The 10,332-nt window shown below is 38.4% G+C and overlaps 1 protein-coding gene across 1 annotated transcript; it reads left to right on the top strand.

Annotated features, from left to right (window-relative positions):
* The first annotated feature begins 1,866 nt into the window (after positions 1-1,866).
* LOC120772682 lies at positions 1,867-8,061 on the top strand. Its single transcript, XM_040101420.1, has 2 exons — positions 1,867-2,057; positions 7,849-8,061. The coding sequence occupies exons 1-2, from the start codon at positions 1,941-1,943 to the stop codon at positions 7,960-7,962; spliced, it is 231 nt and encodes a 76-aa protein (XP_039957354.1). The 5' UTR covers positions 1,867-1,940; the 3' UTR covers positions 7,963-8,061.
* Positions 8,062-10,332: the final 2,271 nt, after the last annotated feature.

Raw genomic sequence — 10,332 nt, forward strand, 5'->3', positions numbered from 1 at the left:
AAAAATAAAAGTTGGAATAACTTATTAACGAAATACAAAGAAACAGATAAAGGTGCTACATTAGAAATAAATCCAAAGAAATGTTCCGCTTGCCTGTCGCACATGTTCACTGTGTGAAGAACGAACGCAAAATGGATTTGTATGTCGTGTATGGCGAAACGATTTCTTACAGATCGAACGCACATGTGTGTCGTGTATGGCCCCTTTAACACTGCCATGAACAACAAGTTTCGTACCAGAGAACTGCAAAACTCACTTTTTCCTTGAATCAGCTCATACGCAAAAGTTTCTATTCAAGTCCAATCACTGAGCGAAACACAGCGTTGAGTAAAAATCAGCTCATGTTGCCGAATCGCTCATTCACGTACAATGTGAGCCTTCGGTCCGAAATGCTTTGCTCACGTTTGCTCACTTCACGAAATATTTAGCTCATGCTCGCTCACTTTACGAAATGTTTAGCTCACTTTCGCTCAGTGATTGGAATTGAATAGAAACTTTTGCGTATGAGCTGATTTAAGGAAAAAGTGAGTTTTGCAGTTCTCTGGTATGTATATAGTTTTTGTATGCTTTGTTCGCGATCAGCTTACGTGTCACATGCATTGCACAAAGAATTTGGTACTCAACTCATATTTTAGTATGTATTTGTCATCCCGTCGATATGGAGCAAGAAGATATTTTAGAAAAAATACGTACAAACGCCTACACATTGTCAGCCCGACATAAGGGAAGGAGCCATGTTTGGAATATATTATCTGAAATTATTAAAGAGGATGGCACTATTTGGAATGGATTTACATATATACTGCCAATCCTGTAACAATATTTTAAAATATTTGCCAAAAAATTCTTCAAATTTAAGCAGACATATGTATGTATGTCAGTGCTGCAAATCGCTTAAGGAGACGGCGCTTTTATTCAAGCACAGTGAGTTTATTCATATGCGTTGAGTTTGCTCATACCCATTGAGTTTGCTCATAGGCGTTGAGTTTGATCTTTTGTGTTTTTGTTTTCATTCAACACGATCATTGTTGAGCTGAGCGAACGCTTGAGTAGAGCTGTTTCAACACGAGCGTGAATAAACTCAGCAAGCAAACGAATTTACCGCAATTGAGCTGAATTTAGCTCAGTAGCGAAAACATTCACGAATGCCATTTTGAGCGCTTGAGCCGAATGTGCTGATAGTTCGGGTATTGATCGTGCATGAACATTTTTGCGCTCAACGGAAGCCGTTCTCTGTTTCGTACTACTTCGCAAACTTTTTATGCAATTCTTTCCGTCTAATGATATTTATCTAGCCCTCTTATACACTTTGATAACTCTGAGAACTAAAAATTTTTCCATTCCTGCCATAATTGACATTAGGTATATTCTCTTGCTTTTGCAAAACCCTTGCACGGTGCACGAATTGCAGAACTCTCCACTTGGTGCAAAGTCACAACACGTCAAAAAATAATTGCAACCTTATGCTAGCTGTCATTTTACTTAAATACATATTTTGACGTTAAATTGTTAAGGAAGGTAAATTTTAAATAGATTTTATAATTTCTATTTAAATTATTAAGATTTATTGCAGTGTTTTTGTTAAGAATAAATGTAGAAGGTGTGCCAATTCACAATAGCCATGCACAACAGTCATTTACAATAAATTGACCGAATCGGCCGTTCATATATCACTAGATTCTGCAATGGGTGCTCTCGTACAAGGGTACATATTATTATTATTATATTTCGGTATGCGATTTTTGCAATCTGCAATCTTGCAAAAGCAAGATAATGCCCCTCCTCTATTTATCCATCCAATAAAAACATCGATGCACTCCTTGTTCACATTAAATTTACATCGATTTTTCGCCTACCGATGGATATCGGTTATCACTATTGTGATATTTATTAAGCTTGTAAGGTTTGTTTTGAATTTGTTTTTCTACTTGTCTGACGGAATGGTACGTTTAAGCATAATTGCATTTGCTGTGAAGCCTCGCGTTTCACTCATTAAGTTTCGCAAAGGTGGACTTGCTCCTATTGACCGTACAGAACGTCTGTCGTCAGCTTCTACAGTAAGTTGCAGAAAAGAGTTTGGTTGCGTAATAATGGCAGCATCAAAAGAAAGTGTATAACGTTTGTTTATTACTTTGCCTGTTTTATTTTCGGTCACGTTTCCGATTAATTTGGCAGTCGGGTAAAAAACACGAATTTCGGTATAATTGCGGTATGTGCTAATAGGGGAGCTTCTCCAGTGCAGTAATATGCAAAAATAATGTTAACACTTATATATTTTAAAATATTCCCGATTAAAAATTCAAGGGAAACTTTAGTATACCATCCCACGATTTCAAGTTGAAAATTACCACGGGTAAATTTTAGAATCCCCCGATTTCGGGGTTAAAATGGGTATGTACGGATAGAGGAGGTCCTCCAACCTGACTTATGGTTTTTTAAATATTTGCATTTAAAGATCAAAGAAAAAAAATATATATAGTTGCCGCAGACTTATAGTTTTTGAGATATTTGCATTGAAAGTTCAAAAAAGCGTGCGAACATGCGTGTTTCTCCGATTTATAATTAATTTTACACTTATGTATGTATATCTTAACTTATATCCACTAACCCTTCACTAATTCCTTTCTAACCATTTATTTTATATTAGATAGTAGAAAAATAACTTTTATTCAATAGTTTACTTTTGTTCAATTATTAAAGAATAACAAAAGGGTTGAATTTTAACTAATATTCAGTGTTACCTTACGTACATATTTTACAGAAGAACATATCAATATCATCGGCATACGCCAGCAGCTGTACACTCTTATAAAAGATTGAACCTGCTCGATTAAGTTCTCCAGCAGCAGGTTGAAGAAGTCGCACGATAGAGAGTCGCCTTGTCTGAAACCTCGTTTGGTATCGAACGGCTCGGAGAGGTCCTTCCCAATCCTGACGGAGCTTTTGGTGTTGCTCAACATCAGTTTACACAGCTGTATTAGTTTTGCAGGGATATCAAATTCAGGCATACGGGCATAGAGGCAGCTCCTTTTCGTGCTGCGAAAGAAGCTTTGAAATCGTCGAAGAGGTGGTGTGTGTCGATTCTCCTTTCACGAGCCTTTTCCAAAATTTGGAGAATATCTGGTCGGATGTTGATTTTCCAGGTCTAAAGCCACATTGATAAGGTCCAATCAGTTTGTTGACGGTGGGCTTTAATCTTTCACACAATACGCTCGATAGAACCTTATACGCTATGTTAAGGAGGTGGGGTCTCTCTTTTTGTGGATTGGGCAGAGCACACATAACACACTTTTCGTAGAATTTTCGAGCATTACCCTTGTCGGCCAGCTTATCAAGCTCTTCATACTCACGCATTTCGGCCTCTTTCTTTTTCTGTCTGCAAATGCGTCTCGCTTCCCTCTTCAACTCTCGGTATCTATCCCATCCCGCACGTGGTTTCGGTTGCAGCTGTACGTAAGGAGCTTGAAATTCCGTCCCACAGTTCCCTTATACCGAGTTGTTGACGAGTGCTCTCAGAGAGCAGGAGTACAAGTCGAGTAGAAAATCGTTCGGCTATCTGTTCTGATTGCAGCTTCTCAACGTCGAACCTTCCTTGTGTTTGTTGGGCGTGCGTTTTTTGCTACATAGAGACGGTTGCGAATCTTGGCTGCATCAAGATAGTGGTCCGAGTGGATGTTAGGACACTGGAGACGTGACTTCCGTCTATCACAACATGATCGATCTGGTTGGTGGTTTTTCTATCTGGAGACAGCCAGGTGGCTTGATGAATCTTCTTATGTTGGAATCTAGTACTAGCCTCAAACCCATTTGGGGATGTTTCCTCGTGGGAGCTGGACTTACCGACCGTCGTGCCAAAGATACCTTCTTTGCCCATCCTGGCGTTAAAGCCACCAAGCACGATTTTGACATCGTGGCGGGGGCACCTCTCATAGGTGTGCTCCAAGCGCTCATAGAAGGCATCTTTGGTCACATCGTCCTTCTCTTCCGTCGGTGCGTGAGCGCAAATCAGCAATATGTTGAAGAACCTCGATTTGATGCGGATTGTGGCTAGACGTTCATTCACCGGAGTGAATGATAGTACTCGGCAACGGAGTCCCACGACAGCCGGTTCTACGCAAGGGCTTTTTTCGGCGATCTAACTAAACAAGAAAAAGCTAACGAAGTCTCTCTCCCACCACGAATCCCACACCAAACTTGCGCTCTTTTACATATACGGCCACTGTAGTAAATGCGAAAAGGATCTACTCGTCTCAGTCCTTGTCCCGTCCATCGCGTTTCTGGGACAGCGGTGATGTCAGCCTTTATTTTCACGTGGACATCAACCAGCATGGCAGCGGCACCTTCCCAATTAAGGGACCGGACATTCCAAGTGCATGCCCTCAAATTATAGTCCTTAATTCGTTTGCCATGGTTGTCATCAAAAGGGGGTTCACTCATCCGAGGCTTGTTGTTTCTTTTCAGGGTGTGTGTGTTTTTTTTTACGTGGCGGGTCCCAAACCCAGCGGACAACCCTGCGGAGGGAATGTTTCGCCTTCTCACGTTAGCTCGCCTTGAAAGACCGGAAGTCGTGAGCTGCTTGAGCCATATGTAAAAGAATCGTTTCTGGCAAATCCCAAGTGAATGGGGATCAGAGAACTTTCCTCACTTGCGTGAACTTCTACATATGACTGCATCCTCCCATGAATTAAATTAATTTAACAATAATAAAAGAGTTATAAACTGTCAAATAATCAGTGTTACCATACTAACATATTTTACAAACTAACAAAAATAAAATAGAAAGATAGATTAACAAAACGGAGTTTTACGCGAAAAACCCCTTGACACACCCCGTAGTTAGACCGACCAAAACTATTTATTAAAAGTGCGACCGAATGCCGACTTGAAAAAAACTTGACACGCCCCGTGTTGGACCGCCCAGGGTAACTTTTGAAGCGCGGCCGAAGTCCCCCACGCAAAAAACAAAAGAGTTTTACCCAGAAAAAAACTTGGCACACCCCAGTTGCGACTAATAAAAAAGATTTTTTGCTATAGACAACTGCGAAATCCTTTTTTTTGGGTATAATCTATTTTCTTTATTTCTCTCTCGGTGTTCCTAGGAGGCGGTTCCGCTCCAAGGTGACTGTAAGGATGACTGCCTGGAGAGGAGTTCATTATTCTCCTTAACTGAGAGCATACAGGCCTCACTATGCAGAGATATGACAAGAGGCATCCTGTCGTAGTCCGGAGTGCGGTATACTGACGTCTGCCCTTCACTGCATCTAAGCGGCCTTATTAGTACGCCGTAGTTAAGGACCGACCGGCCGATTGCCTTGTAAGTTGCCCACAACGTTTCTTTGTTCTTTCCCCTTCTGCTGCCGGCTAGCGAATTTTGTTACAGCTGTGTATTTTGGCAATAATCGCGGTCGTATGAGGAGTGAACAGACTGACTGTCAAAAGTCAACCTAAAATCGTAGGATTATTAACAGCTAAAGTCTTGACGCCATCGACTGCAATATTAAGGTCAAGTCTGCACTCCTTCGTCCAGTTTGTTGTGTTTGTTGTGGATTTAAATGGGGGAAAGTGTTAAGTTGCGTGCAGAGAGGAAGCGATATAGTTCGGAAAGATAGCCGATTACCTTTGAACACATACCATCGATTTCATTGCCCGACATATAGAAGAGAGGACACCACCCTGCGGAACCCCTTGTTTAACTCTTCTCTCGTTCCCTCACAGGGTGGTTTTTGGTTAAGGCCATGAACTATCTGGGCGCATATGACGCGATTTTTAAACAATACCTACAAACCAAGTTCATAGAACCAATATGAAAGGGATCAAAACTAGGCGTTATTTCAACCAATGCTCATTTAAACGAATTTCGCTAAGAACTGAATTTCAATTTATAGTATTTCTAACTCACCAAAATAAAATGAACATTGTCAGTTAAATTTTCATTAAAAGTTGCAATAAAACAACCGCATTTAACGAAAACGGGAAAGAACCAATCACTTTCTATTTCGTGTTGTTGCTGATACTGTCTATTCAACCAACTACATAAAATTGACCTTGGAACAATTTTTTTCTATAAAATAACTTACGCACAATGCACTCAACTAAATAAAATGAATGTTATTTCTACATCAATTTATTTTTTTCACAAACAATACTTGCAATTGCAAACAACTCCAACGATCCTTCAATCTGTGGATACCATAAATAGCCGTTATGACCTCTTTATTTGATGAAAAACGCTTGCAACGCATACATTTTTTGAGTTCTGGAAACAAATGGAAGTCGCTGGGGGCCAAACCTGGTGAATACGGTTGAGGCTCCAACCAATCAAACTTTAATTCATGGATTTTAGCCATTGTCAAAATGCTTTTGTGACACGGTGCATTGTCCTGATGAAAAAGGATTTTTTTCTTCTGCAAACCGAATTTTTTCCTTCAACTGGTCCATAAGGTTGCAATAATATTCAGAATTAATTGTTTTACCAGTTTGCAAGTAATCCACAAACAAAATTCTTGTCGCATCCAAAAACTGATGCCATAACCTTCTTGGCCGATTTCTAGACACGAACTCGTTTCGAAGCCGAACAACCAGGTTCACACCACTCTATCCTCTTGTTTTTATTTAGGATCATGGTAATAGACCCCAGTCCCATCCATAGTGAAGAAACGACGCACAAAGTTCACTTTATCTTTTTTAAAACGCTCCAAATGTTTCTGAGAAAATCGCATTCGAATGTGTTTTTGTTCCATTCTTAGTGACAACTTTTTTTTTCCATTTTTTTAAATTTTGTTTTCTGAACCATCAACATCTCAAGAATATTGTGTTAAAGTTTTAGGTCATTCGGAGAAAAACTAACGAAGTTACAACAGGTTGAATAACGGTACCTCTAACTTAGGTTTGCGCGCCTTCCAGCTACCTGCGCTGAGCGGTAAAAACTTTAAATCGATTTTCCCAAATATGTAATTTTTAAAGTCGGTGACCAGCCTACAGAATCGATTATTTTGAAATTTTTGTACAAATATTCTACATGTACATATATAGCTCTCGAATGACGTCGAGTTTTTCCAAAAATTTTAATTACTAACAATTTTACAATAACAAATAGGTCGATTTTTTCATCTAAAATCGTCATTTTGGCTTGAAAATGGTACCAAAAATTGAAAAATTCAAAAAAAAAAACTCGACGTCAATTGAAAGGTAAACTAATAAACTAAAGAAAGCATTTTGGTTTTTTGGTTTCAGATGATCCAGTGCTGCTGTAGGCTGGTCACCGCACAAAAACTTCTTTTCGAGGTGCCTGCAGAGATCGACGATAAATCCGTTATTCCTCTCTATTTTTCGATGAAACTTTTTTTTTAAGTATCCTTCAAATGTTGTACTTTCATATAATAATAAGTAAAATAAACCTACAGCAATAATTATTTCTAAAAAAAATTCATGAAAAAAGGTCTTTTTTCGACGAAACAAACCGTTGTCCGAATAAAACACGAGCGATTTCCGGTAACGTGAACCGGTTCTATATATGTATGTGGTATAATCTTTTTTTATTTTTGTCGTATTTGGCAAAGACTTTTGAAGTGTTAGTGGATATTGAAATGAAAAATATAAAAGTAAATTTCCTTATAAATCGCAAAATTACATACATTAAATTATGGCATTTTTGGACTTCAAGCAAAAATATCTGAAAAACCATAAGTCATATATACATATATTATTAATCCGGAGAACTTTATCCGCAGGGGATGCTATGCTTTAGTTATATGATATAATAAGTTGAGATTTCTGTTATAAATATAGGGTTAAGAATATAATATAATTCGTCCCTTTCGTTGATTTTATATTTTTCGTTTTTCATAGGAGAGTGCTACTCGCAGTACAGCTATTGAAGACTGGGAATTGCCATATCGGTATGCACGTAAACCTATTGACAAGGTTGAAATGGAATATATTAATAACGGTGGAATTATTTAAAGTGTTTCGTCAAAAAAGGAAAACTTGATATATTTGTCATGAAGACAGAAGCGTTTGCATATTTTTATTAATAAATAAATCAAAGAATGCAGTTTCGAAGTCGTATTAAATTTTTATATTATATGAAAAATTGGTTGACATGTGATTCGAATACCTTGAACCTAGGTAATTTTGTTATTTACGCTAATAACACAAGGGATGTATTATATAAATATACTCTTATATGATTTATTGATTTATCAAAACTTCACTTAATTAATAACTTAATAAAAAATGTTTTAATCATCATGGACAAGTAAAACATACATACATATGTTCGCTATTTATTTTCAGTGTTAAACTTGGTTGTACTACCATTCTTATATTCTTTATTTCATTCAATGCATTAATAAGGAAAGGTTCTTGCCTTTTACATTTTTATTATTTGGCGGAAATGAAAATTAAGATGTTAGAGTTAAGTACAAGTAATATTTTGGTATGTGATTAACCGATCTCAGTATACATATCTATATTTTTGTAGAAAAGTTGCCGATATTTTAATTGATAAGGCTATATATATGATGCTAGTCTCAATGAAATATTGGTACCCTTTAGAACACTTTGTTTCATAATATTTACGAAATTTATGTAAAATTGATTTATTTTTATGAGTTGCTTACAAAATATAAAGAAACGACAATCGATTAATATCTATGATGATCTCTATTGATTTGGAGAATAAAATTTGTGTTGCCGAAATGTTCAGAATGTTGGAAAAGGCCTTCGGTGATAATTGCTTGTGGCGAGTAAGTGTTTTTGATTGATATTATTCAAAGTGGGTCGAGAACGGAAGGATCAGTGAAAAATTAAAGATCATAAGAAAGATGAAAGCACGATTGGTTCCGAAATCACTACATAATCCTGCAGTGATGCGTTCGACCCGGAAACAGACGACCTATCGGCCGAATATCTTGGCAAAGGTGAGCCGAAGCTGAAAAAACTACGTTCAACCAGGTCAAAAGTCAAGGTTATGTTGAGAGTATTCTTCGATTATCGAGCTGTGGTTCACTCCGAATTCCTTCTGACCGGCCAATTTACCAACAAGGAATACTACTTGAGTGTTGTGCGTCATTACCGAAGCACTAAACTATTCGTAACAAGTAAGACTGGATACTCTATATAATTCATACAATGACCGACAAGTTCTTCATAGGATTTGTTAGAAAAACGAAAGTCATTATACGTAGTCTCTGGGAGTTAGAATAGTATCGATCCGATGTTAGCTTTTAACTATTATCATGCTACATACTAAAAAAGTGTTCCCTGTGTTTCATTAAGGTACCTCACATACAATCACCAATCATATGGAGCAAAGTCAACCGGATAATATTGACCGATATATACTGCCAGTTGGAAGTTCAAAAAACTTTTAATTAGGTATAGTATGGGGGCTCAGGCAAGTATTGACCCAGTTTTGATACAGATAACTACTATTATCAGGACAGGATTCTGTCTGCATTTCAATTGTATATTTTGCAAATTGACCGATATTTACGATACGGTACCTAGGGGCTTGAAAGATGAAGTCATGTTTAGAAGTTCACATAAGTGAGGAAAGTTCTCTGAGCGGCATTCACTTGATAGTGGCGAGAAGCGATTCTTTCCCATATGGCTCAAGCTGCTCACGACTTCCAGTTCTAGACCAAGTATCCTCTGGATAGCCAAAGGACGATGCTAAAATCGTGCTTGGCAACTTGACGATAGGGTGGGCAAAGAAGGTATCTTTGGCATAACAGTCGGTAATTTCAGCCTCCATGATGATCCCAAATGGGTTGACTATAGTACTAGATTCCAGCATAGAAAAATTCATCAAGCTACCTGGCTGTCTCCGGAAAAGAGAGAGGCCGAAATGGGTGAGTACGAAGAGCTTGACAAGCTGGCCGACAGGTGTAATGCTCACAAATTCTACAAAAAGATGCGGCAACTAACAGAAGGTTTCAAGACCGGAGCAAACTCTTGTAGAATTCCCAAAGGTGATCTAGAGACTGATGCCCTGAGCATACTAAAATTATAGAGGGAATACTTCTCCGGCCTGCTGAATGGCAGTGAAAGTATAACGTCAGGAAAAGAACCCGATTCCCCAATCGATGACGATGGAGCAGACGTTCCATTGCCCGACCATGAAGAAGTTCGAATAGCAATTACCTGTCTGAAGAACAACAAAGCGGCGGGTGCCGATGAATTGTCGGTCGAGCTATTCAAACACGGCGGCAAAGAATAGATAAGGAGCATGTTTCAGCTTCTTTGTAGGATATGGTCGGACAAAAGCATGCCCAAGGAATGGAATTTAAGAGTGCTCTGCTCAATCCACATGAAGGGAGACCCCACAAC

The sequence above is a fragment of the Bactrocera tryoni genome, chromosome 3 (assembly GCF_016617805.1).
Source record: "Bactrocera tryoni isolate S06 chromosome 3, CSIRO_BtryS06_freeze2, whole genome shotgun sequence".
NCBI classification, from domain to species: domain Eukaryota; kingdom Metazoa; phylum Arthropoda; class Insecta; order Diptera; family Tephritidae; genus Bactrocera; species Bactrocera tryoni.

Excerpts from the sequence above, each read along its gene's own strand:
- LOC120772682 (XM_040101420.1), top strand. The coding sequence starts at position 1,941 with ATGGTACGTTTAAGCATAATTGCATTTGCTGTGAAGCCTCGCGTTTCA. Across the intron at positions 2,058-7,848 it reads GTCTGTCGTCAGCTTCTACA|GAGAGTGCTACTCGCAGTAC; the intron begins GTAAGTTGCAGA and ends CGTTTTTCATAG.